Raw genomic sequence first — 27,221 nt, 5'->3', positions numbered from 1 at the left:
ACTGTCTGCATGTGATGCTGTTAAAGCAAAGGAGGCAGCAGAGATCTTCCTGCCTGCTGCTAGCAGCCAAGTGCTTTCAACCCATGAAGGCTCACATGATGTTCCTCATCCTGCTCACGCCAGGGCTGTTTGAGCTCCACGTATAAGTCAGACCAAACGAGGGTGGCCTCCCTTGCTGTGTGAGTGCAGTATGTGCGCCAGGCAGAGTGGTCCCATCCCCTCGCCAGCTGCGTGCGCGGGGGGTTTCTCTGACTGTTTGCCAGCGTGAGCTGGTTCTCCCCTGCCCACTGGCGCTGACTGGTCCCCATGTGGCCTCACAGGCTTTGTTTGCAAGTCCCAGAGTGCAGGGCTGCTTGAACCCAGCCCTTAGTCGGTTGTTTCCCTGCTCTGTGCCTGTTGTGCTCAGCATGGGCCAGTGTGTGTCCTACACCCAGTGCTGACAGCAGCAGCAGCCACCAGGCAGTCAGAACGGGCCTGAACCAAACGTCCCCAGCTCTGGGACTGCGCTCTGGAGTCAGCTGGCTCCTGAGCAGCGTGACAGCGTCCCTGAGCTCTTCTCTGCCTGCTACAGGTACCTGGGAGATGGACGCTTCCACCTGGAATCTGTCATGATTGCCAACCCCGGAGTTCCCGCCTACAGGTACTGGAGCCAACCAGGCTGCAGGGGTCACCAACATTCACACTGTAGGGTTGAGCCGTACCGGGGGCGTTGCTGGGGAGTGGATATGGGATTTCCTAGCATGGGCATAGTCAGACTGTCTGTGGATACCTCCCCTCCCATTTCTGGCTGGGCATCCCGCCTCTCCTTCCCCTGACTGTCACTCAGACCCGGCTCCCCTCCCATTGGCTTTTGCCTGGCCCCCCCTGGTCCCCCCCCCCCCATGGGAGCCCATGGCAGGGATGCTGGGAAGTGTTTAATGTTTGTTTAGCTTTTTAATACAATTTGCTGCCAGAGCCGGGGTGGGGAAGCCAGCAGCCAGTGCTCTGCAAGCCACCACTGGTCCGCAGTGCAGCGTGGCTGGGCGAGGAGAGAGGCGGTGAGGTCAAAACTTGTCTACCAAGAGCAGAGCCTGTTCATGGGCTTCTCAGGCTCTATCTCCGCTACAGGTTATGGCATATAACCACCCCCCCGAGCGACATACAGTACACTGACATGAGTTCTTGTGTGCACCGCGCGATGCCGGCAGGGGAGCTCCCACCAGCACAGCTTCTGCCGCTCGCGGGGGTGGTTTTATTATGCCAACGGGACACAGAGCGTCGGCTTAGAGCGTCTTCACCAGACGCGCTGCAGCGGCCAGCTGTACCAGCCCAGCCGTGCCGCTGCTGCACTGGACAGGCAGATATGGCCTCAGTTGACTGTTGCTCCTGGGGCAGAACCAGGACCCGGGCCTTCACCTTGCAGGTCCCAGCAGCACGGTCTGGCCTCCTACAGGGTGTTGGGCACTCAGGTGGACTTGGCTGGCAAGGAGTCATGTGGGGGAGCCGCCACGGAGCTATCCCCAGCGGTTCCAGGGCTGAGGGAGAGGTGCAGAGAGGAGTCGGGCTGGATGAGATGAAACCAGCCATTTACTCGGGCTGAATATAAACATTTTGACAAGTACCTGTGAAAGCTCTTTGAGGTGCAGCCATTAAACTCCCGGCTGCTGCAGGCAGAGGCCATAAAATGTGATGATGAGGCTGCTGAAAGCAGATGAAATATCAGGAGCGAAAGGCTAGCCCATTTTGTGAAATCTGAATTTCTTAGTAGGTCGTTTGTTACTAACGGGAGACGCACGTCAGGTTTATGGGGCTGGGGAAGCTGCTGCAGCCCAAGTGGGATTTGATTAAAATTCTCTTCGTCAAACAAAGCAACAAATCAAAGATTTCTTCATAATTGATGAGGGGGAAGAATGACAGAGCAGGAGGAGAGCGAGTGGCCTGGCCTGTGTGCGTTGCAGCCTTCGGCAGGGCTGAAGCCAGGGCCCGAGCCTAGGCGAACCGGATCTCTGTTCACGCATGCCCTGCTCTGCCCTGCATTGGAAGTTGACCAGAGGGCCACTGGCTGGGAACATTCTCTAGTGACCCATTCCCACAGCATCTGGGCTCATTCCCCCTCTAATGCGGGTGGTAGGAAGGGCCTGCTGGGTCTAATGAACCATCCAGGCCGGCTCCTGTACCTGGGCCGGGCCAGAGGGTACCTTCCCCAGATGGTCCTCGCCGGGCAGGGAGAGGCTGGCACTGACAGATCAGCCTGAGGTGGCTGCCTCAGGGCAGGGGACACCAGGCGAGCAAAGAGCCCTGGCTTCTCCAGCCAGGAGCCGAGTTGGAGGAGCCGTCGGTGCCTCCTGGAGGGGAGAGGGGGGTTTGGCAGGCCTGTGGGTCTCTGCTGCCCCCCCAGAGTGTGGAGGAGGGGCAGTTAGCCGGTACCCCTCTCCTCCCACCATGCGGTCAGAGGGGAGCCCAGCGACCTGTGACGGACAGGAATGGCAGTGGTTTGGAGCTGTCTGCAGAGAGCTCATCCCAGAGCAGTGAGGGAACCTGTGCTTGTGTCCAGACCCCTTCCTGCTGGAAAAGGGGGTCAGCCCCCCTCCTTCCCTCCCTGCGGGGAGAGACAGCCCCTCCTCCCCCCCCCAAATGTTGTGTCAGTTGTGGGCAGCTGTGAGTGCAGTGCCTGAAGGTCCTGATCCCCCCAGGGTCTAACTCTAGGGAGGGGCTGAACTACTGGGCACTGCCAGCCGTGCCTGCCCTCATCTCTCTGTCTTCTGAACAGGTACGACCCCTACAGCAAAGTGTTCTCCAGGGAGCACTACACCCACGAGCACATGCAGCACGCCCGGCAGGAGGCCATCCGCACCGCCGCCCGCGCCCGGAGCTGGGGACTCATTCTCGGGACTCTGGGGCGCCAGGGCTCCACCTCCATCTTGCAGGTACCTCCAGAGATGTGTCTGACCCGCATCTGGCTTGGCTTGGGGATCAGACTCCCCCCAGCCCTGCTCTGTGGAGCCAGATCCCCCAAAGGGCTCGATTAAGCTTCGCTGCGCCCCAGGAGCAGGAAAGAGAAACTGGCTTTTTCTCAGAATCCATCCTCCCTTCTGGGATCAGCTGCTGCCCCCTCTTCGCTGCTGTCCAGGAGCCGTCTCTGCCCCACTCAGGACCACGTATTGGGGTCTGCAGCACTCCCCCTCCGAGCCCCACTGCTGTCCTGGCACTTGCCCGGTTGTGCCTCCTGTGTGGCTGGCTGCATGGATGAGCGGCTGCCCATCATCCCCCTGGCCTCAGCGTGCAGTGGGGCAGGGAGGGGATCCCACCTGGCCAGTGACTTGCCTCGTGGCCCTGGCTCATGCCCATTGATCGCCATCGACCAGGATTTCTACAGCTCGGGAGCAGAGCTGGCAGGACAATTAGCAGGAGATGAGAGGGAACCAGTGCCAAGGCCTCATTAAACGGGCCCCTCGCTGGAGAGAGCCGGCCCCCTCGAGCCCCACGCTGGCCACACAGCAATTAATTCTCAGCTATTTTTAGTTTAGTGATGTGAACTCGGGATTGGTTTTCCTTCCCCGTCCTGGCCCAGTGCCAAGGGCCAGGCAGGACTGGGGCTCTGCAGTGCTGCATCCTTGCTGAGTTCAAGGCATGGCAGCAGCTCCTGAGGCTGGGACTCCACCTCCTGCCCCGTCTTGGCCTCATCCATTTCCCACTGGCCCTGCCCCAACACATCCCAGGGCTAGCGCAGGGACAGCACGTAACTGCTCCACAGCTGGCTAAGGCTGCGGTGACGTGATGGGAGAGAGGCACCTGCTGCATCCCTGGGTGCCCCCGCCCTACATCCCACTGTGCAGCATGGGGTCACGCCCAGAGCTCCCCCCCCCCCCCCGCCACACTTCCATCACATGGAAGACAAGTTGGGGGGTTCACTCAAGTCCAAGTCACAAAACTGCCCTCAGCTTGGCACAGCACAGCGAGCAGGCAGCTCTTGGGCCATGGGGGAGGGGGCTGCAGGGCTAGAATAACACAGGGCTGGCATGGGGGCTGCTCTGGGTCAGGGAGGGCAGGGCCCAGGGCTGGGGTCAGAGGGGAGGTGCATCAGACTAGAGGGGCAGCACTGAAGTAACTGGGGGAGTGGGGCTGGGGGGCTGCTCTGGGGCTGGGGGGGCAGGGCCCAGGGCTGCTCTGGGGGCTCCTGTGGGTCAGGGAGGGCCCAGGGCTGGGGGCTGCTCTGGGGCGGGGGGCAGGGCACTGGCAGCACTGGAGAGGGGGAGCAAGAGTGGCTGCAGGCTTAGCTGGGCCCTTCCGCTGATGATCCCTGGGAGAGCAGACCTGGGGCCTGCAGGAGCTCGGGCCCTCACGGGTCAAGACAGAGCATGATGCTGCCGGTGGCTTAGAATCATAGACTCTCAGGATTCGGAGGGACCTCAGGAGGTATCTAGTCCAACCCCAACTAAATCATCCCTTCTTCCTGGCAGCTGTGGCAAAGGCCATGACAGCCAGAAGGCAGGACAGAGGCAGAATGACCAGTGATGGCTGTGCCAGGATGGAGGGGAGCCCACCCAGCCCCTGCTGCGAGCTGCTCCCTCCAAGAGCCTGCTGCAGGCAGCCCAGGCGAAGGCTGCTGCTAACGAGCACAGATTGTTGTCATTGAACAGTAATTACTTCATTAGGCTCAGCTGCAAGTGTTGAGGGTGGAGCTGAGCAAAGCTGCTGTTTGGGCCTGATGGGGTCTGGGCTCCAGCTGCTCTGCTGCTGGAGCTGCACCCTCGTGTCCCCCATTTGCTGTATGGGAGCTGTCTCAAGGAACTGATAGTCCTGCAGAGAGGCCAGGGACCTGGGAGGGGCAGTGAGGGTGGGGGAGCTTGTCCTGCTGCTGCTTCTTGGGCTGCTTCTATCTGGGCAGAGAGAAGCCCCCTCTCTGGGCTCAGCCTCCTGTCGAATGGGCCCGATCCCGTCCCCCAGTAGCTCTCCCTGCTGCAGCAGTGATGGCTGGAGGGACTGGGGGCCTCCAGAGCCTTATGGTATCGACTACCCCACACCTCCATCCCAGGGGTCAGGCCCCCATGCTCCTGAGGCCCTTCCCGGTTGTACTGGGCAGCCCCTCCCCTGCTCCTTGCCCCCCCTTTGTTCTGGCAGAGCCTTACCCAGGGTTCCTGACGGGGCAGCGGAGGCTGCATTGCCCAGGGAGTGACACGTTCCCTGCCCCCCGACGGGCACTGCCACTCGGGGACTCCTGAGCTGGGGCTCTCCTAACACTCCCGATGTCTTGTTCCCCACAGCACCTGGAGGGGCGGCTCCAAGCCCTGGGCCTCCCGTTCATCAGAGTGCTGCTCTCCGAGATCTTTCCCAGCAAGCTGCAGCTGTTCCCTGACGTGGACGCGTGAGTGTGGGCCTTGCTCTGCCTGTGTCTGCCCTGGGTCCTCTGGATCCTGTCTCACCTGGCCCCCTCCCACAGCTGCCATCACAGCCCCGTCCCAGGTGATCCCTCGCTCCCCCTCCCTGCTGGACCCTGCTCTCCGGTGAGGGTGACCCCGCCTCTGCCCCGAGCCTGGCCTGTCTCCTCTGCATGGGGGGAGGCGGGCCTGGGCCAGTGCACATATGTAGGAGGCGCCGTCCTTCACGTGTGCCAGATGTCCAGTTTATTCCCCTGTCCAGTCCATGGGGCTGGCTGGGCAGACCCTTGGTGCCAGGCTGAACCCCAGCCTGGTGCTGCCCCTCTGCACATGGGTGGTTGGATGTGATGGTCTCATACGAGGCCCCTGTGGCCTCCTGAGGCACTCGCTTTGTCAGTGGCATGTGGGCCCTTCTCCCTTTGGGAGCTCGGAGGCAGGCGCACTCTGATGTGGGGCCCTCAGAGACTGGGTGTCACGGAGTCCCCGGGCGATGCTCTGGAGCTGCTCCCCACAAAGCCAGTCAGGACTCTGGGGAGCCTCCTCTCCCTCAGAGCAGAGTTGTTCAGGGCAAGAAGCTCACACGGCTTCACCTCCTGGGTCTCTCCTTGGAGCATTCAGCATCCTCTGCCCCTCCGTGTGCTTTCCACAGTGAGTCCACCCAGCGGGGTCCTGGGGAAGCCAGAGGGTTCTGCCCCCCCACTTCGCAGTCAGACGTGACTCTCAGCCAGCCAGTAACACAGAGGTTTATTAGATGACAGGAACACAGTCTAAAACAGAGCTTGTCGGTACCACGAACTGGACCCCTTGGCTGGGTCCATTCTGGGGGCAGTGAGCCAGACCCCCACGTCTGCACTTCACTCTTCGTCTTCAGGCAGCTCCAGACTCAAAAACCCCCTCCAGTCTCTCCTCAGCTCCTTTCCCGGGCCAGGAGGGCACCTGATCTCTCTGTCTCCAACACCTTCAGCTGGCACCTTGCAGACGAGGGGCCCAGGCCATCAGTTGCTAGGAGACAGTGTCAGGCATTTAGGTGCACTGGCCCTTTGCTCTGTAGCAATCACACCCCCTTATTCCACCACCTAGATATTAAGATCTGCCATGGGGACACTGAAGAACCCACACAGTATTCAGAGAAAACATGAAGAACATTCCTAGTTCATCACACTGGGAATGGGCTTAAATCCAGTCTCTTGTTACTGTACGAGCAGGAGTCTCTCCCCAGGGGGCCGTGGGGCAGGGATGAGTCTTGGTGATTTCATTATGGCACTGGAGCAGCAAGGCCTTTGTCTCTACTCCAGGATGTTGGAGTGTCGCTTCCTGGTGTCACCCAGATGCAGGGACTTGTCCTAGCACAGGTGCTGTGTCAGCAGAGCCAGCCCTAGGCATCAGCAGGCCAAGCAATTGCTCAGGGCCCGACCAGCTTCTTATGATACGTTGTGGGGACCCTAAATGGGCCACACCTCCTGTCTGTCAGTGTCTCCCACACTCCCCCAGTGCCGCCCCAGCTGTGGGAATGGGGCACAGGCCCCCTGGAAATGCTCTGGTTAGTGTCAGCGGAGAGCTCAGCTCTGGCTGCTGGAGACTCCTGGGCAGTGGCTTGCGGGGCTGATGCATAGAGCCTGAACAGGAAGCCACAAGGCCCCCCGTCCCCATCCTCTGAAGCTGTGGTGGTGAGTGGTGAGGTACCAAGCATGTGCTCCAGAGAGGTCCAGCATGGCCCCCCCACCCCGGTAGCTGGGGGCAGGACCCAGTTTGGAGATGCCTAGCTGGGATCAGAGGGGCTACCCCCAGGGGACTCAAGCAGGCCCCCAACTCTGGGATCCCATGTGGCCATGAGCCCCTTGCTGTGTCCTAGTTCAGCAAGACTCGTCCATGTGGAGCCACCCACCTGCTCCCAACATGGCCTGTGTCTTGGAGTGCCCGCCCACCATGCTCTGTGGGGCAGGCTCTGCATTTGTCTGTCCTCCCCAGGGGTCATCTTCACTGCAGGGCTTGTCCATCCCACCCGCACCATCCCACGTCCCCTCCCATCCTCTCCCATGCGAGTGTCTGCAGAGCCACCCCTCACCCTGCAGAAGCAGGTCACCCCCTTTCTCCTGGCTGTGGGCCCCAGGGTTAGCGACCTGCGGGGAATGAACACCACTGCCCAGTGAGGTGCCTGCAAATCTCCCTCCCTTACTGCAGTTTGTGGGGTGGCCCCCCAGCCGTGTGCCCCAGTGCTTGGGAAGTAGCCTCTCCCAGCCCTGCATGTTTGACCCTGGGCTCTGAAATAGTCCTGGGTGCCGGGGCTGCTTCGTGCGACACTCTCGCTCGGCTGGACTTGGCTAAACATGATGGAGAACAGGACAGGTTCCTGGTGACAGGGATGCAGCCCAGGCCAAGCTGCAATAAAGCTGCCGAGCGCTGTTTGCTGCTTCGCAGGTTTCCTCCACTTAGCTGAGCAGGTCGTGGCAGGGCGGGCAGCCCCAGGCCCCTGCAGCTTTTGGGCCCAGACAGTGCCCTTGTCACAGTGAGCTGGAGGATCTGGCCTTTCCAAAGGACGATAATCGCTCTGTGGCCTCTGTAGTTTCAGAGCTCCCTTGTGTCCTCTGGGTCCCTGTTCCTCCCTCTGCCCTGAATGGCCAAGCCTCTGACCCTGGCAGCAGCTCCTCAGACGTGGGGAGTGGCCGTAAAGGCAGCCACTGAAGGTCCCCAAAGCCTCCACCTTTGCTGCTACTCGAGGTGCAGTGTAACACTCTCCCCAGCAAATGCAGCCTGTGCGCCCCCACATACTGGGGATTCGCCCACCCTAAGGAGCTGACAGGGTCTGAGACGGACCCCCACCGGGGGAGGTCAAGCTAGGCCAGCAACGACAGGGCTCACAGGTGACTGCCCAGCACCCTGTGCGGGCCAGGAGGTACCTGTTGGCCCCTGTTCCTGCTGCACTGTTCCTAGCCCATGGGATCACCGGGCAGCGTACGAGCAAGTCTCCCATTGCTGCTGCGTGAGGCCCTGCCCAGTGGGTTGGCAGGAGAGAGCAGACCCTGTCTGCAGCTGTGGCCTGAACTAGGTGGGTAACGTGACCCCTGTGCTTCCTTTGCAGGTGGGTGCAGGTGGCTTGTCCCCGGCTCTCCATTGACTGGGGAGGAGCCTTCAGCAAGCCGCTGCTCACGCCCTACGAGGTAAGAAGTTCCTGGCAGCCCTCTGTCTCACCTTGGCAGAGGTGGGATGGGATTCGCCCCGGTGCCCAGCAGCACAGGGAGAGGAGTCGGTAGACCCGACGGACAAGGCTCAGGGCCCAGAATGGACATTCCCTTGGCTGAACTTGTTCCATAGCACAGATCAGCCCAGCCGGCCCCAAGCTCCCCAAATGCCTCCTGCTCCTCCACGAAGTGCCTGGCCCAATGCAGGCGAGTTGTGAGGAAGGCAGAGGCTCTGGGAGCTGGGCACAGACAAATAACAGCAGGGGAACTTTGAGCCTGGCTATGACTGGGCTGCCCCATCGCTGCAGATAGGGACTAAGGGGCCAGCAGCACGTTATTTTAGGGAAGATTTATGGACACGTTTGTAATTCTCTGCCTGGTCTGCGTGTCCAATCGGGTGCGGGTGGGAGGGCCAGTGACAGCCACCTCCACATGCTTCTGCAGACCACACAGAGCGCTGCAGGCTCGTTCTCTGTGTGCTCCCAGTCATCTCTGCTCCCCCCACCACATCAGAGTGAGCACCTGGATTGTTCCTAATGCTCTGTCATGATTTAATATGCTTCCCCGCAGCAGTGCCCAGCCAGGGACCCCAGCGCTGCGAGCTTCCCCGCAGCAGTGCCCAGCCAGGGACCCCAGCGCTGCGAGCTTCCCCGCAGCAGTGCCCAGCCAGGGACCCCAGCGCTGCGAGCTTCCCCGCAGCAGTGCCCAGCCAGGGACCCCAGCGCTGCGAGCTTCCCCGCAGCAGTGCCCAGCCAGGGACCCCAGCGCTGCGAGCTTCCCTGCAGCAGTGCCCTTTTAGTACCAGCACCTCAAAAAGCTGGCGACTCTGATTGGAGTTTAATGCTCCTAGCCATTATACTAAGTCGTTCAAGTGTATATGTGGAGCAGTCTGAGCCCCCAGCACCTGCTGAGAGTGGCTGGTACACTGGTTGTTTCTCCATGCGACTCCCCTGTGGAGGATCTGGGTCCTTTGTTGTGGTGACATGACTTTGCACCCATCCAGGCTGCTGTGGCTCTGAAGGAAATCGAGTGGCAGCAGACTTACCCCATGGATTTCTACGCTGGCCAGTCCCTGGGGCCCTGGACAGTCAACCCTGCCAGCCACAAGCCCCAGAGGGGCACCAGCCAGCCAACGCAGGTAAAGGACCTGCAGTGGGGCTGCAAGGAAGATGGGTCCCTGGGGTGACACAAGCTCTCACTGCTGCCTCCTCCTGACCTGTTTCTCTTGGGGTGATGCTGGGGAACATGGCCACAAATCTGCCCCAGCCAAGGCCTTGGCTCCTCCTGAGCCTCACCCCTCCCCTTTCACCCTAGGCAGTCAGGCGGCAACACCTTGTGCTGCCTGCACCTGACCACCAGAGGACTGTGCAGGTGCTCAGAGCTTTGTACCTGTTGTATGTGGACAAAGACAGGAATAGGAGGGAGCTGGGCCCTGGCCCTGCACTTTCCCTTCTCTGCCCCCCAGCTTGTGGCCCCAGTACTCCCTAGGGATGGAGGGGACAGTGCTAGAGCCCTGGACAACGAGACACGAGCCCTTGGGACAGGTTTGATTCCTGCTTCTCCAGGTTTTGGGTTTTCCTGTTGACAAGGAAGCCACCCCTCAACCTGCAGCCTGCGCTGCCTGGGCTTTGCCATGTGCTGAGAGCACCACCCAGTGGCTCCAGCCAGTGGCTGGTGACCATGAAATGCTGGGTGTCAGTTCAGTGCTCAAAGGCAGCTGGAGCCGCCACCCTCCCTTATGCTCCCGGTTGGCCTGGAAAGGGGCACAGACTTTCACTTAAGGTCATGTGGCAAATGGACCCAGGATTTCCAGCCTCAAGCTCCGAATCCGAAGCCCGTTCCGATGGTTGCCCCATGCTGCGGCTGTGTGTGTCAGAAGGAGTCTGTAGCAGGGATGCTGAGCAGCTTTCCTTGCTGTGGCTTCCCTAGAGGCCAGCTCCATCTGGGGTGGAGCAGGCCCAGCAGAGTCCTCTGGGGTCATTGCTGAGCCAGCTCACCCCACTGGTCAGTGCTCCTGCTTCCTACCATGTGTGGCAGAGTTGGGTGCTCTCTGGGCTAGGCTCAGACCAGGGCTCCCAGCTCTCGCAGGGTGTGTCACAATACCCAAGCACAAGGAGCTGGTGTCTGGAGGACTTTCTGGGAAGTGATTTAAGGGGCCAGCAGGACTGGAGTGGCTATGAGAAGCTGCAGTCTTGTCTGATCAGTATCAGCTGTTCCTGGTGAGAGATGGGACGGGAGCAGGCGCTCCTCTGAGTTATTGTAGCTGTTTCTGTAACAAGTGGCAGCTGCTCAGTACCTGTCTGGAGTGTGATAAGCAGAAGCAGCACAAAGAGCTGTGTCACAGCCTGTCACTTGTTCACTGTAGGGCAATGCAGGAGCATTGATTGGTGTCATCTGCCTAGATGAGAGAGGAGGCTTAGCGTGCCCATAAATCCACTCTGCGAGCATGACTTCCAGCATGTGAGCTTTCTCCAAGATAACCTAATAGGGGCCACAAGGGGAGTGGGGCAGGTGCGTTTCAAGAGCAGCAGCTGGGACTGGGGAGCAGGTGTGATGATAGGATGGTGCTGGCAGAACCCTGGGGCAGGATCCTCTTCTGAATGGTCTCTCTCTCTCGGCGGTAGAGGAAGCTGCCTGAACCTGTGGTACCAGTGGATGCTGGTGTGGGGAAGAAATGCACCAACTGCAGCTGTCAAGACGAGGCCCCATTGCAGCCAGAGCACCCCTGAACACCCAAGCAATGGGGATATCAGCAGGTACAGCCCTGCAGTTACCAGCCTGGAAACAAGCACTCCCAGCTTTGCTCTCAGGAAAGGCTGTCTCTGACTTCAGAGCTGGTGAAATGGGCCCGATCAACAGCCCTGTAGATTAACTGACTGGCATCCAGAGCAGGTACAGAATAGGCAGCGGCAGGGCCACTCTCTCACTGCCCTGGAGAACCATCTCTCAGTGTCTGGCCCATTCAGCCCAAAGTGTCTCCACGGAGGCTGCCTGAAAGGACCAGCTGTAGCAGTGGTTTCTGTGATAGGAACTGTTCCCTGGGCACTGGACTGAGATCGCCTGTTTAGGAACATGTGTCCAGACCATGATTAATTTGCATTGAAATGTCCCATGTGTACTACAGAGAGGTGGAAATGGCCATGCAAAGGCCCCTCAACTCTGCTGGGTTTCAGACATAGTCTCACTAACAGGATGTTGAGAAGCACAAAGTTGGGAACAGTGCCAAGGTTCCGGTTGTGTTCTGCCTGGGGAACATGGATTTTAGGCCAACACACTGCTCTGTTCCCCTTGGTGCCTCAGCCCCAGTGTGCAGACATCAAGGCTCAGCCGGGGGGCAGCAGTAAACCCTAACTTACACACTGTAGTAATCTTGATAAATTTGCCAGTTGCAGTGGAGGGACAGATTCTTTGTCAGTTTGTGCTTCACCATCCATGGTTTGCAAAATCCTCTTTGAAACTTGGAAATAAAGTGTCCTCAAGCCCCAGAGTCCTTTCACGTGTGGGCAGATGTGGACTCTCCTCCCGGGGCCTTGGTTCTACTCACAAAGCAGCCTTCACCTGCTCTTACAAGTGCCTGCCCAGGGCTGCTCCTGATTACATTGATATAAAGGAGAAGAGAAACAAGCCACCTGTCTCTGTCAGAGCTGATGTTAACTTGCCTCTTCTGGGGGGTTGTCTTTGCTCTGTCACTAGTGGTGTTGCTGGGGGTAGCAGTGGGAGAGAGAGGATGCAGGGGCAAGGGATAGAGGGCTCACAGCAGAGGGGGACAGGGCAGGCCCTGTAAAAGTACTGGCTTTCCAAGAAAAAAAATCACTCAATGGAAGCCAGATCCCAAAGTTGTGTTGCTGCTCCTCTATACCAACCCACAGCCCTCTGCTATCCCAGCCCTGGGCTCCTGCTGGTGCCCCTCACTCCTGACCTGCAGCGCCCTGCTATCCCAGCCCTGGGCTCCTGCTGGTGCCCCTCACTCCTGACCTGCAGCCCCCTGCTATCCCAGCCTTGGGCTCCTGCTGGTGCCCCTCACTCCTGACCTGCAGCCCCCTGCTATCCCAGCCTTGGGCTCCTGCTGGTGCCCCTCACTCCTGACCTGCAACCCCCTGCTATCCCAGCCTTGGGCTCCTGCTGGTGCCCCTCACTCCTGAGCTGCAGCCCCCTGCTATCCCAGCCCTGGGCTCCTGCTGGTGCCCCTCACTCCTGACCTGCAACCCCCTGCTATCCCAGCCTTGGGCTCCTGCTGGTGCCCCTCACTCCTGAGCTGCAGCCCCCTGCTATCCCAGCCCTGGGCTCCTGCTGGTGCCCCTCACTCCTGAGCTGCAGCCCCCTGCTATCCCAGCCTTGGGCTCCTGCTGGTGCCCTTCACTCCTGACCTGCAGCCCCCTGCTATCCCAGCCCTGGGCTCCTGCTGGTGCCCCTCACTCCTGACCTGCAGCCCCCTGCTATCCCAGCCTTGCCCTCCCCCCCCAGGGCTCTCTCCCCTGCCTCGCACGCTGAGCTAGGCCCGGCCCCAGGGGGCTGCTGGCTGCCTAGAGACTGACAGGCTGGGGTGAGGTCATCGCGTGTATTGGACCAGCGGGGGCGTCCCAGGGCCCGTCACCCCAGCACGGTGGATGAACGCGGGAGGGGGCTCGGGATGGGGGGGGGCCTGTGCTGGGCCCCTCACGGCTGGAGCGCCCCGGCTCCGCCTCTCGGCACGCGCTGGCCAATGAAAACCCCCATTCAGCCCCGTGGCAACGCTAGTTCCGCCCCGAGCGGGCCGTTTGAAAGCCGGATATCCGGTCCCAGGGAGCAGCGGCCGCTCCGGCTCCTGGGTCTCCATGGTTACGGCCAGAACCCGCGCGGAGCTGGTGACCGTGAGCGCGCCGCCCCCGGCCCCGCCCCCTGCAGCCCGTGCCCGCGTCTCTGCCGCGGTTTTCCCGGCCCCGCGAGCGGAGGCCGCGGCCGCGGCTTTCGTGGAGCTCGGGCCGTTCGAGGGGCGCTGGGCGGCGCGGAGACTCGCGCTTCCCGTCTCGGTTCGCCGCTTCAAGAGCCGGGCCGCCCCCGCAGCCGCTTCTCGCGGGCCCACGCGTGTCCCGGGGGACACGGGCCGCGTCACCGCCCGGCGCCGAGCGGGGAGCTGCTCCCCACTGCCGTGACCCCTGCGGGGGGCGCTTCCGCCCCGCCTCCGAGCGCCCTGGCCGGGGGTTGGCAGTGAGAGGCGGGGGAGGAGGCTGCCGGCGCGCGGGTCACCCGGAGTGGGGATGAGATAATCAGAGCTAGTGGCTGGAAGCGGAAGCCAGACACATTCAGCTAGGAAGGAGGCACCGATGTTTAACCCAGTAACAACCATTGGACCCTTTGACCGAGGGTCGTGGCGGATTCTCTGGCGCATGGACTCGATGGCTTTGTAAAAGATACTCCTTGGAGACACAGGAATCACTGGTTGAAATTAAATGTTTTGTGTTCTACTGGAGGACAAACTAAATGATCATACTATTTCTGGTGTTAAAAATCTACAACTCTTGTCGTGGGTCAGAAGATGAGGCCAGGTGGAGTTTTGTCATAGGAGGTGGATATTTGGTGATGTGATCTGTAATAAATGGAACTCCAGTTGAGCTGTCGTCTGTGTGTCTCCGTAGGTTCCACAGGTCTCTATGTTCTGCCACCTGGATGGGCTCAGGACAGGGCATTTGCTGCCTCACTTCAGATCCAGAATTTCTTTGGTGAAATAACTCAGGAGAATATTAAACCCTCCCTGCCTTCGCTCTCTCCATATTTCCCATTTTCTGCAATCTCATTTTGTAGAGCATCAAACCACTAGCATGAGGAGCCTTATAATGGAAAGGCCACACAAGTTTGCTGTGTAGTTTTTCTTGTGGTCTCTATGGAGACTTATCTGGCTGCTCTGAGTGGTATTGATGGGAGTCCCAGATCTTGGCCAGAGAAAGTATCTGCAGAGACACAGAATGAGGGGTTGGTGCAGAGCATTGGGATCTCACATAGCCTTTATGCCCCAAAGTGTCCCCTCAAAGAAAACCAGCTACTTGGCCAAACTTGGTGCCAAAGCTGCTACTTTCTAGCTCTAGAAAAGATTCCATCTGCCCCTCTGCTAGTGCCAAGGCATTTGGTACATTCCCCCTCCTAGCTGAGAAGTTCTTGTGCACATCCAGCTCTGAGGAGCTAGATGTAATTTCACTCCTTGCAGTTTGTCCCATATCAAGTGCATTTTCTCAAAGAAAGAGCCTTGAGTGTGACAGTCTTGCTTGCCAAACCTAGGCCAGATCTTTGGCTGAGACATTTTCCTGGAACATACGGTAAGCTTCATTCCAAAAAAAGAAGGGCTGGGCGAGGGGGGGGGAGTTGGGGGCTCTGCTGGGTTTCTCACACTGTTCGTACTAGCCACTTGTGAAGTGGAATTGGCGGTATCTGAGGCCAAGGGTACTTCCCTGAAAAGAGCCTGAGTCAAGAGCTTCTCTTAAAAGGATTCTCTCTGAAAACACCTGTTCCAGAGCAACACAACCCGTGTCTCAATAGAAGAGAGAACATTGCAGTGATGACACTGTCCCAGTTCCCAGATGGGATTCGTACCCTCTTCTAGGTGCTAACAGGACAGTATTGTGGTCTCTCTGCAGCTGTAGAGCAGGTGAAGAAATCCCAGTTGTTGCTGTCAGGGGGAGATGATAATGTTTTCCGGGAATGATCCCTGAAGACCACACAATACTGCTAATGTATTCATAGATCTAGATGAGGGTAGGAAAAGTTCTGCAAGTCTTCAGGGGAGTAGGCAGATCTAGGCTAAGGTGCCTTAGGTTGCTGTGACAGGATTCTGGCTGATAGGAGCATTTTGCCCTCTTGTGGTAGTTGTGCTAATTGCGGGATTTAAAACTATCCAACATTATGTGTTTTCAGCATTTGCACCCTGACAGGTGGACAGTTCATAGTCACTGTAGTAAACGGATAAGTCATACCCCTGTGACCATAAGGAACAGACTGCGCGATGACCACTTCCAAAATTGCTTGAGCTAAAAGTCATTCTCCGTAGTACCAAGACACATCCTATGGGTGAGCCAAGCATGGGAGGTGAGAGAACCAGCATTTGCAGGTATGATTGTCTAGTAGAGGATGGTGACAATACAGTGGCAGGTCTGGCTTCAGCCAGCAGAGGGCCATGATTTGTCTGAGCTCAAGAACAGGTCAGAATCTATCCAGCAGTGGGCTATGCGTGCACACACAACTCTGCTGTGACTGTATTGCAAGCCTTGAACCACTGCGTAGGAGGGTGGGCACCCAGGTGCTAGCAGAGATTATTCAGTGAAAGGGAGACCTGCCCTGTCTCCATCCCAGGCAGACAAGCTGCCACAACTTTCCCATGTTCCTTCTGAGTCAGGCTCAGCTTTCTAAAGGCTTTTGAGATGGGCTGTAGGGAATGCTGCATGCACAGTAGAAGTAGCGCCGCTCTAAGGGGGTGCTCAGACCTCTTGGTAGCCTGCATTTCAGAGTGAGATAGGCCCAGAGAGAACAGTTACGTGCTCTTGGGTTTGGTGTTGCTCATTTCACTGAGCTGCTCTTAATTATGAAAGGGCTGCAGCTGGACAAGCACTTTGCAGAAAGCAAGTTTGAGTCAATGCTTTCAAAGATGTAATTTTTCACACTCTGGCTACGAGTGTCTACAGCAGTTTTCATGGACTAAGAAGTAAGGGAATAACTCCCGCTCCTGAGCTGCAGCATAGCAACTGCCTCCTGTCTCGACTGAGTTCTCCAGCCAAACACAACAGAGCTTGACTTGCCTTGTGCTAAATAGTTCAGGCCAGTGCACATCAACCCCTCACCTGCAGCCCCTTACCCTACAGCTCTTGTCAGGATGGAGCAAGGGGGACCAGGAAGAAAGCACCAAACCAGCTTTCACCTGTACCCTGAACAGAATGGAACCAAAGGTGTGTGTGGTAAGGACCTGCACATGCCTCTTAACCCTGTAGTACCTGCCTCCCCTCAAACATGTCCATCGGGCTGGTTTGTAGAAGTATTGAGGCATGTGAAAAATGCAGATAAGCACCTAGTAGGATTTTTTAAAGCACTACAACTCCCATGGAGTTAGGCACTTTAGAAAAGCCTGTGTGGTGCCTGTCTGCAGGTGCCTGAAGACCTTTACAAACCTGGCCGTTTATGCAAGGATAGCACAATGCTTTACAAGAGGTCAGTGCTGCTAATGGCAGCCTAGAAGAGGGTGGTGACTTGCCCAGCGACACACAGTGAGTCACTGCAGAATTGAAAATGTAACGCCAGAGTCCTGGCTCTCTGCTCCCTTTAACTAGACAGTACAACTTCAAAACTCTCTCTGTGTGGTGTAAAGTAGATATTACCTTGCTGTGTGTTCAGCTGTGGACAGCAATACAAAAGTGATATTAAAGACCCCACTGCATGCATGCAGCCTGCTCTGTGGCTCTCACTCAAGCCCTGAGTTTGAGTATTACTCTAGAAATGCCTGTGTACGAGAGAAGCAGAGACCAGCTTTGGGGAGTGCGACTGGAAAAGAAATAGAGGAAGATCTATCCCAAAAATCAGTACCACTGTTGACGCTAGTTGCCTGTTAGTAGAAAGTTCAAGGACTGACCTCCCCTGGCTCCTAGAGAGGAGCTGTCCATGGCAGCATCGGGGCATGTTGGTGAGGTAGGGGTGTGAGCGAAGCCTGCCCAGTCACAGCCTCTGACTGCAGGACTGTACTGCTGTCACTAGTGCAGCATTCCCTGAGGAGGCCTGTTGACGTTATTCTCTGAGGAGGAGGGTGGCTCAGCGAGTTGTGCAATGGATGCCCTGAGCTGAGTTCCGGTAAGGAATGACTGAACTACTCATGCTAATGGATTCCAGGCAGTGATGTTTCACACACTGTCCTATACGGTTTGACTTTGAGGGGCTTGGATGGCTCTGGTCTCTTGGCTGCTTGTATTTACTTCTCAATGGTCCTGGTATAATGATACCAGTGACTACTGTAGTGTAAGGTTCTCTGTTGTGCGGCCCTGCTCTGCCTCCTGTTCCCAGAAATGGCTTCTAACAGCTAGGGCTCTGACAGTGGGAGCTAACTCACAGCAGAGTCAATGTTCATCATGGGACCAGCAGGCCATAGGTGAAAGCTCTGCTTCTCTTCTCCTTCAGTGTGATAGCTCTGCATAGGAGAAGGGCTTGGGCTTGCCTCTCACTGCTAACAGAGCTGCCATTTTGAGCCCCACTTCTGCTGTTGGGAGCAATCTTCCCCTCTGCCCCCTCAGCTGAATGAGCCTATTTAAGGGTCTGCAGATGTCTCCTCCTCCCACTAGTCAAAGGTATTGAAGGGGAAATAGGTAGGGCAGCTAGAACTTGGGCCTGAAGAGAGTAATGTCCAACCCAATGAAACCTCCCCCATCCCCTTCCAAACCCCACCTGTCCTTCCGTATTTTCTGTTCACTCCACCCATCTTACTCTATCCCCCTTCTCAGCTGTGGTACAACTTCCAGCCAAGCCCACCCCCTTCTCCATTTCAACTTTTATTTTATTTCAATACGAACTGTCTCCAGTTTAGATTCATTCCTGACCCCACTAATTCTGTATCTGCCAAAGCCATTCAGCCCCAGTCACCCGCAATGGGGTGCACACTGAACAGAGCCAGCGGTTTCCAGGCACTGCTGATACGAAACCCAGAACCACAAGCCAAGCTTCTTACTCAGCTCTTTGCCTTGCCTTATAAACAAGAGAGCACTGCTAGTAAGTGTCTGACAACGTGATGAGGCTGACGCATGAGGCTGTGGTGATGGTACAAATGGAAATCATCAACATGTTTCACAGACAGTTACGCAACTCAGACCCCTGAGTCCAAGCTTGTCTGTATGCCTGGAATGTATTTGGAACTGTTTCCTCAGCCCGGAAGGGGGCAGACAGGAGAAAATGTGTGTGGAGCAAGGAGGAGAGTGTTGAGAGGGGGCAGAGATGAAACATAAAGGGGGATGTGTGGACAGGAAGGAAGGAGTATATGTTGCAGAGGGGAGTCATGCTGGATCACGGCAGGCAGGCAGGTGTGGAGAGAGGAGGTCATTCTCTACCCCTGGTGTCTGCATTTGGCAAGGAGCAGAGGCACATGGTCTCAAATGAAATATCTCCCCCCTCCCTCATTTATCCCACAGAATCTTCCAGTTGTGTCTGAGTCACTCTTGCTCCAGCTCCCTCTCTCCTTGTTTTTGATGGAAGCTTTCCATGGAAACCCATGCTGGGCTGGGCCACTAGCTGGGATAAACACATGGCTGAATCACAAAGGCCACTCAGCCAAGAGCTGTCAGCTGGTAACAATAGCATGTGCTACATAAAGACGCCAACTCTGAAAAAGCCAGATTCTAGCAGCAGCTCCAGTAAAACTAAAGTGAGGGTGGGCCACCAGGCTGCACTCTAGGGGAGATCCGGCCCTAGAACCATGTCTCCTCTGACCAAGAGATCCCTATGCTCCCGTCTGACAGCAGCCCTCTTCCAGGAGTACAGCAGAGAAGCAGGATTTCATGGGCTCTTTGTGCAGAGACACGTTGGGGCAAAAGACTCTTTCCCAGCAGAGGACAGAACAAAAGAAGGCAGGATACGCCAGGCCTGATCCCTTCTGATGCAAAATAGGGATCTGCACCTGGTTCTTAACCCAGGTAAAAACAAACCCAAACCCAAGGCTTTTATTATGTATTTCTATGTTAGCATTATGCTGTGCTTGTAGAAGTGCCTTGGGAAGGTGGCTCAATCAGGCTTCGGCCCCTTTGTGCTAAGAGCTGCAAAAATTTGTACCTTCTCTGATGTCCATGGTGATGCAAGTAAGAGCTGATGTGCATAAGGACAAGGTCATACAATTCTGATGGGCTGCTTTGTAGGGCAGGAGGAGGTGACAGAATCCCAGTACAGAAAGGAGTGAGTCATGTCACAGACCATAAGTAGCTACAAAACATAATAGTTCAGCCTCAGTCGTGGCAGAGACAAGGCCCAAATCCCCCCCTCCTCTGGCTTGCCTCTACCCTTCAGCACTGACAGCTGTATGAGTTCCGAGCTGCTTGGAAACATACAAAGTGGGGTTCTAGTTTAAAATAATCCATTATATTTTAAGAACTCTTTGGGAAACAAAATTAGCTCCACTGTGTAAGTTATGGCTTGAATTCCTGATGGAAAAACAAAGCTGGAGCCCCTTCTCTCCTGGGATGATTGTGGGGGCGGAGGGATGGCCAGACCAGATGTGCATGGGTGGCATTCTGAGTTGCTCTCTCCACTTTTGCAGGCCTTTCAGTGCCCATGTGCATGTGCTGCATGTTGTGTGGATAACCCCTACCTTCCTTGCTATGAAGGGCCTTCATCTAGGGAAGTGATTTGAAGAGCCTAAGGATTTTCCTTCCTCTGAAAAATACCTCTAGAATCTGATTCAACCCATTCTAGCAGATGAAATCCCTCCCACTGGTTTGACTGGGGTCTTGGATTGGCCCATAAAAGAACAGGAATGATTCAGTCTTTAGACCAGTGGTTTTCAACCTTTTTTTCATTTGCGGACTCCTACAAAATTCTGAATGGAGATGCAGACCCCTTCAGAAATCTTAGACATTATCTGCTGCTCCCCAGGGGTCCATGGGCCACAGGTTGAAAACCAGTGCTTTAGACAAGAGCTTGTGCCATCATGGGGTTTGTGCTGGAGGGAAGACTAATGTTCCCAGGGAGGGGAGGGGACAAACAAAACCCCTAAAGCCTTCACCTTCTTCATGATCCCCTTGGGTATCTAAGTCACTACCTCAGTCCACAGCCAGGCGTTAGCTGACCTAGCTGAGTGCAAATTCACTGTCACAAAAAGATGGTCCTGGGAGCTGGGGCAGTGGGTTAAGACAGAGTCACGGCATCCACGTGTTTGCTGCAAATAATTTAGTGGCAGATGCAGCCAGAGTGCAGTTGCTCAGTCTGACACTTGGAGGTTGAGTTTAAGAACAGGACTGTTAGGGGAGGGAGAAAATCTCAAATTGCTCTCTGGAGCAGCCTTGGGGCCCTTCATGTCTGGAATGGTTTGATAACAACTTGGCTACCGCTCATGAAGTTTAATGACAGGGTTGAGCAATACCCAGAAGACATGATCCACCACAGAGAGCATCACACAGGGTAGTATCAGAGCCCCACTTGATGTTTTGCCTCAGTGGGAGAGAGACACAGGCTTAGCTATCTGGTAGGTGAGGCACGAGAGCTAGACAGAGACGATATCTGGCTGGGTGTGGCCAGCATTGCTAAGGTGTGTGTGTAATGTATTTCCTCTTTACAGCTCCTCTGTGACAGGAACTAGAATAGTGCTGCCATCTTACAAACCCACCAGGCCCCACCCAGAAGAAGGGGGGTTGTTCTCCAAGTAGTTGTCCTTATGGGTGCTCTTCTTTGGGTGCACCCGGGTGTCCATGTGCCTTCGGAGATTTTCAGCAGCAGTGTCCAAGTCTATGCCCTACACATCCTCGTGCCAGTGTGAGGACATAGAGGGAAGGGTAGACTTGAAATCACTCCAGTTTCTTCTCAGCTGCCTGTGGTCTGAGACAGAGCCTTGTGGTGTCCATTAGTTAGCTTGCAAACTTGCTTTTCTGACTCATGCTATCTAAATGGGTCTTGGGCTGTATTCTGTTAGGCCATGCCATGTCCTGATCGCACCCTGCTCCTTGGGTTACAGCTCATGCTACTAGGCCAGGGGTAGGCAAGCTGATTTTCAGTGGCACTCACACTGCCTGGATCCTGGCCACCAGTCGGGTGGGGGGAGGGCTCTGCATTTTTATTTAATTTTAAAGGAAGCTTCTTAAACATTTTAAAACCTTATTTACTTTAAATACAACAATAGTTTAGTTATGTATTATAGACTCATAGAAAGAGACCTTGTAAAAAGATGAAAATGTGTTACGGGCCTGCGAAACCTTAAATTAGAGTGAATAACTGAAGACTCGCACAGCACTTGGGAAAGGTTGCCAACCCCTGTGCTAGGGCATGGTCCACAGAGGGCTCTGCTTAAGAACCATTTTGGACAGCTGTAGGGTTGCAGCTGGACACCTATTCGCACCGTTTCCAGGCTCTGCTATCACCCATATTTCCAGAGCAGAGGCTGTCCTCCTATCAGTATTAGACCCTGCTCCGCAGCATCCCCTGCCACAGTCTGGGCACAGCTCAGGAGTCACCTGAAGGGGCGCGCCCCTACGGACAACGGTGCGAAAGAAGGGAGCTGTTATGTGTAGTGTAACTAGGGTTCTTCACAAGGTGTTGTCCCCAGGGTGCACCCCTACCGGCCCTCATCCCTTCTGCCTCAGAGGCCTGGTGTCTTGTTGCGATGGAAGGACAGGCAGGTGCCAGGGCACTCAGCCCAGTGCGTGAGGATGGCTCAGGGCAGCCGGGGACCCATGGGCCAGGACAAGCATAGACTCTCCAAGCAGCGGCAGGTAGGCAGGTGGGCTCCTCAGGTGGCGCCCGGTGGGGCCAGACCTTGTTACTGGACAAGTGGCTGCTGCGCCCGGCCTGAGCCCGCAGGTGCAGCGTCCAGCCCGTGCCAGGGCCGAGCCCTTCCCCTGCAGGGAGCCCCGCTCTGCCCAAGCGCTGTCCCCCCACCCCACCGCAGGGGCGGGGCTGGGAGCCACACAGCAGCCCCCACCGCCCCGTCCCCGGGGGCACTGGCGCGTGCGCCACGGCCCAGCTGACCGGTCCGCGCAGCAGCGCCCAGGCAGCGCGAGCGGCTCCGAGCTGGTGCCCAGGGCTCGTGCGGAGGCGCGGGCTGCGCGCGCCACGTGCTCGCTCCGGAGCAGTACGCAATTAGCGTATGCAAATAAGCCTCAAGTGCAGCCGCTTTGGGCGAAGGGGGGGGCTGTAACCCGGGAACGGGAATAGACGCCCCCCGCCCCCCCCCCGCGCTCTGCCAGCAGCGCCCAGGCCCCGACCCCGACCCCCCGGCCAGCAGCGCCCGCTCCCCGACGCCCCCCTCCCCCAGCTAGCAGCGCCCGCTCCCCAATTCCCCTTCCCCACCCCAGCCAGCAGCGCCCAGGCCCCGACCCCCCCCCGACCCCCCGGCCCTCAGCAGCGCCCGCTCCCCGACTCCCCTCCCCACCCCCCAGCCAGCAGCGCCAGGGCCCCGACCCCCCCCCCGAGCCCCCCGCCCTCAGCAGCGCCCGCTCCCCGACTCCCCTCCCCACCCCCCAGCCAGCAGCGCCAGGGCCCCGACCCCCCCCCCCCCAAACAGCTCCCGCTCCCCGACGTCCCCCTCCCCCAGCCAGCAGCACCCGGGCCCCGCCCCCCAGCAGCGCCCGCTCCCCGACTCCCCTCCCCCCCCCAGCCAGCAGCGCCCGGGCCCCGACGCCCCCCCCCCAGCCAGCAGCGCCCGGGCCCCGCCCCCCAGCAGCGCCCGCTCCCCAATTCCCCTTCCCCACCCCAGCCAGCAGCGCCCGGGACCCAACCCCCCCGACCCCCCCCCCTCAGCAGCGCCCGCTCCCCGACGCCCCCCCCCCCCCGCAGCCAGCAGCGCCCGGGCCCGGCGGGTCCCCCGGCCTGAAGCGACCCGGGCAGGCTGTGCCGGGGCTGGGGCGCTTGCCTGGCCCGGGGAGGGCGGGGTGTGTGTTGGGTTGTCCCGCGGTGGGGGGGGGGCGGGCTTGGGGCTCCTTGCCAGCCCCCCTCCCCCCGCCCCCAGGCTCGGGTTGTGCAACCTGTTGACTGCGCGTCCCGCCCCCCGCGACGGGTCCGGCCCAGCTGGCGGGACACGGCGAAGCGCCCTCAGTGCCCGTCGGGCCAGGCCCCGGGCGGCTCCGGGTCCAGCGCGGCTGGAGGCGGCAGCAGGCAAGCGGGAGCTGGCGGGGGGGGGGTATGGCCGGGAGGGGGCACAAGGCTGTGACTGACGTTAGGTTCTGGGGTGCGGGGGGTGGGGGTGGCGCGCTGCCTCCCTACCCCCCCCAAAGCCCCCCCACGTTTGGGGCTGGACTAACCACCGCCCCCCGTTCTCCAGCGAGGGGGGCTGTCCGGGCTACGAAGGAGGCAGAGACATGACGCCCGCCCCCGTCGCCCCCGGGTTTCGTGTTGCCGTTTCCCCTTGACAAACGCAGGCTGCGCCCGCCCCCCCGGGTGTAGGGCTGGAGGGTGCAGTGGGTGCAGGCGGGGGCGGGAGGGGGGCTCAGTTGAGGCTGGGGCTCCAGGGGTAGATGCTGCTGGGGGATGGGGGGAGGCTGCAGACTCCACCCGTGTCCACATGCAGCCATTGGGGTGGAGTTCTGAAAATGTTGCAGCAGCGCCTGTCACGACAGACGCCACCCCTTGGCCAGGGCTCCAGGGAGGGGAGCTGACCCCACCCCGCATGTGGAGCCTGAACAGCGGGACTGGGGTAGGGCTGGTCCTGGCCCTCCTCCAAATCCCAAATTTAACCCCTCTGCCCCCACCTTCCTCCTTTTGACACTTTACAGCCCGTGCTTTGCTGTCCCATGAGCTTTGTGCATGCCCCCCCCCCCATGACAGTCCCTTGTGCAGAGCTATGCCAGGACTTTGTATCCGGAGGGGTGGTAGCACCTAGTGGGGCAGCCAGGTGCTCAGCGAGGTCCTGGCCAGGGAAGTCAGCCTGCTCTGGGGGCAGGTGGGAAAGTCCCAGACCCTGAAACCTGGCTGCAGGCTGCTCTGGCCTCTGCTCAGCAGCAGCGACGGAGCCAAGCAGGCACTTCCTGTGCTGGGGACGGCCTGTTCCCTGTAAGAAGGGAGGGCTGAGGCTGCCAAAGCAAGCGGCACGTTCCAGCAGGGTTGGGAATTGCTTCCAGATGCAGCAGGAAGAAAGCTGAGCCCTGCCCTGGGAGACCCTCCGGGCCTGCTGGGTGGGACCTGACCCCTAGGCACTGCTGCCTACCCTGTCTGGGCTCATGGGGAACGGGGCGGCCTGCGTCTATCTGTCCTGCAGTTAGTCATGTTCTTTGCCCTGATGGACAGCAGCAGCAGCCCCTTCCCCTGGGCACCCATTCCACACCCACCCCCCAGCTTAGGTGGAAAGGCTCCCACACCACTTGCGCTGTTCCTGCCATCCCAGCATACGGACTCACTGCCAGGGACCCAGGCAGCCAGGGCTGTACCAAGCACCGCAGCTCTTGCCAGCAGTACTGGAAAACGGAGGCAATGGAAAGCAGCTTTACAGGTCTGCCCTGAGCTCTCTCCAACTCCTGCTTGGCGCTCCCGGCCATATCCTGCCACTGGAACTTCAGCACAAGGTGTGAGCATGGCTGAGAGGGGTTACAGTGAGGTGCAGGGCTGCAGGGATGGAAGGAGTCCCCCAGCCGTAGTCTGTGCAGCCTTTATGCTCAAGCCAGTCTGCATGGCAGTGTCTTCAGCCCACTGACCCCGCTGCCAGGGGGGCAAGGCAGGGCTCTGTGCAGCCAGCGATGTCTAAGTTAGAAATGCTGCTCCTGTACTCCAGTAGCAGGATTTCATGAAACCCAGGCCACCCCCCCTGCCCCATGGCTCTAGCATAGGCAAGGCCAGAGGCTTCTACCGCCTCCGTTATGCAGGGAATGCCACACAACCTCTGCCAAGCCCCCCCACCCCCCCACTGCCTGGTGGTCACGTCTGCTGCCTGCAACCCAGCTGAGTAGCACTGTGCCCATGCAGGTCTTTCCTGCCCCCACCCCCATGATCAAGAACATAAGAACAGCCCTACTGGCTCAGAGCAAAGGGCCATCTAGCCCAGGGTCCCATCTTCCAGCAGTGGCCAGAGCCAGGTGCCTCAGAGGGAATGAACAGCAAAGGGAATCATCAAATGATCCATCCCATTGCCCATTCCCAGCTCCTGGCAAATCAAGGCCAGGGACACCATCCCTGCCTGGTTCAGCATATGGGTCTGGTTCCCCTGTGCTTGGTGTTATCGTGCCAGAGCTGCAGCCTTGAATGGTGGCCGTGGGGCAGAGGGCACAATTGCTGGGAGCATGGGTGACATTGATGGGGAGAGAGCACCCCCCCCCAATATTAATCATTTCTTCTCCCTAGCTTGGTCTAAGGCAGCAGGGCACAGCACAGAGCACATCAGCCAGAGCCTCAACCGAGCCCTTGGGTTTCCCCAAACAGTAAGAGTTTATGTGCGGTGAGAGCTAGAATCTGCATGTGAACTCCTACTGCTCCGGGAGGCTGGAAGTACCACAACACAGGAGCACCCTCCCATCCAGCCCCGCCCCTCCCACATTGGGGAAGGCCAGGTAAGAATCCAGCAGTGCAGCCCCAGCCCCCTGAGAAATAAGAAGGGTGTCTCTTCCACAGCCAGCCCTGACCCAGCGCACAGGCAAGGGGTTAGGACACTCCTCCCAGCAGCGCAGTGCAAGGCTGATGCTGGGGAGATGAGAGCACCAGGGGAAGGACCCCACAGACAGCACTGGGACCCTGCTGGCCATGCAGCAATGCGTGGGAGACAGCAGCAAGGCCATGACCTCCTCCCCGCACAGCTGAGGCACATGAGCCCTCAGCACCCTGGAAGAGCTGGGTGCTACAGGTGTGGTGTGGAACGGAAGCAGGCCCCAGCTGTGACTGAGCACACAGCCATGGGATCACGCAGGCCTGGGCCAGGCTACCACAGACACGGGACTGACTGTACATCTGGGCAGGCTCTGCTCCATTCCCTCACACAGAGCTTAACTCAGCCAGTAGATGATGGCTCAGACAGACTCCAGCCCTGGAGCCAGGAAGTCCAGGACCCAGCAACAGGCAAGACCAGTACTGCTGCAGAGGGGAAATCCCAGTGTCCAGCTCACCCCTCGAGGCAGCAGTATCACCCTGCCCCCACATGGGTCACAACTCCCCCACCCCCATCCTGGGCTCACTGATGCTGTACAGCTAATTTCCAGGGGTGACTAGGCCCTGTCCCTTCAGTGGTTCCCTAGTTACAAGCCCTGAGTCTGACGCTGTGGCTCGTTGCTCTACTGTTGTGTGATGGCGGGGCAGGGCAGGCGGGCCGAGAGGAGAAGGGGCAAAGCTGGTGTCAGGAAGTGATAGGACAGGCTGTTGCTTTGGATGTTCACAGGTGCTCAGGTGCACCCCCTGCCTGCCTCCCACCTGGCTGGGAGCCTAGTGCAGGGCACAGAGCACTCTGGCTTCCGAGTTTCTCCAGCTGATCCTCTTGCCCAGCACTGGGCCCTCCCAGCCCCACCTGCCCAAGGCCTTTGTCCACATAGTGCCTGGAAGGTCAGAGCCCACACAGACAAGGGAGCAAGTTCCCTGTGTGCCCCACTGCCATCCCGCTGCCCAGCCAGCCCCAGGGCCCCTCCTTACCGAGCTCCCCTCACAGCTGAGTGCCAAGCCAGCACCCCCTGCCCTTCCTCCTCTCCCTCCAGTACCCCCCACTGCCCCCTGCGGAGGGCTCAGGGCAGCACTGTTCAGTCTCTGCCTGCACATGTGCTGCAGCTGCTGCCTGCCCTAGCCAGGCACCCCTTGCTTGCAGGGCAGGTGTGGCCATGCTTCTCCCGTAGTGGTGGCAGCAGGTGGGTGGCAGTGGCTAGGCAGGCTCGTCAGACAGGATCCCCCCAGCACCTGCAGAGCGGGCCAGGGCTCCAGCCCTGTGATGCATGTGTGTCTAGCCCAAGCGACCATGGCTGTAGACTGTTACCAACACACAACCACAGTAACAATCTAAAGCCACGGTTGCCCTGGAGACATGGGGGCATGGGCAGAAGTTGGTACCATAGTGACAGGGATAAGCCAGGCTCAGTCAGTGCAGGAG

General features: G+C 58.5%; 1 protein-coding gene across 1 annotated transcript in view; it reads left to right on the top strand.

Annotated features, from left to right (window-relative positions):
- The window catches only part of DPH1 (diphthamide biosynthesis 1), a 53,385-nt gene extending 41,362 nt beyond the window's left edge, over nucleotides 1-12,023 (top strand). Inside the window, exons 7-12 of the mRNA XM_050929729.1 lie at nucleotides 572-640; nucleotides 2,750-2,906; nucleotides 5,244-5,344; nucleotides 8,437-8,515; nucleotides 9,540-9,674; nucleotides 11,161-12,023. Of these exons, the coding sequence (XP_050785686.1) occupies nucleotides 572-640; nucleotides 2,750-2,906; nucleotides 5,244-5,344; nucleotides 8,437-8,515; nucleotides 9,540-9,674; nucleotides 11,161-11,265 (646 nt within the window). The 3' untranslated portion in view covers nucleotides 11,266-12,023. The remainder of the gene's footprint in view (nucleotides 1-571; nucleotides 641-2,749; nucleotides 2,907-5,243; nucleotides 5,345-8,436; nucleotides 8,516-9,539; nucleotides 9,675-11,160) is intronic.
- Nucleotides 12,024-27,221: the final 15,198 nt, after the last annotated feature.

Source organism: Gopherus flavomarginatus, chromosome 19 (assembly GCF_025201925.1).
Source record: "Gopherus flavomarginatus isolate rGopFla2 chromosome 19, rGopFla2.mat.asm, whole genome shotgun sequence".
Lineage (NCBI taxonomy): Eukaryota > Metazoa > Chordata > Testudines > Testudinidae > Gopherus > Gopherus flavomarginatus.
Note: the sequence above shows the minus strand (reverse complement) of the source record. Positions and strands in the feature narration are given on the sequence as shown.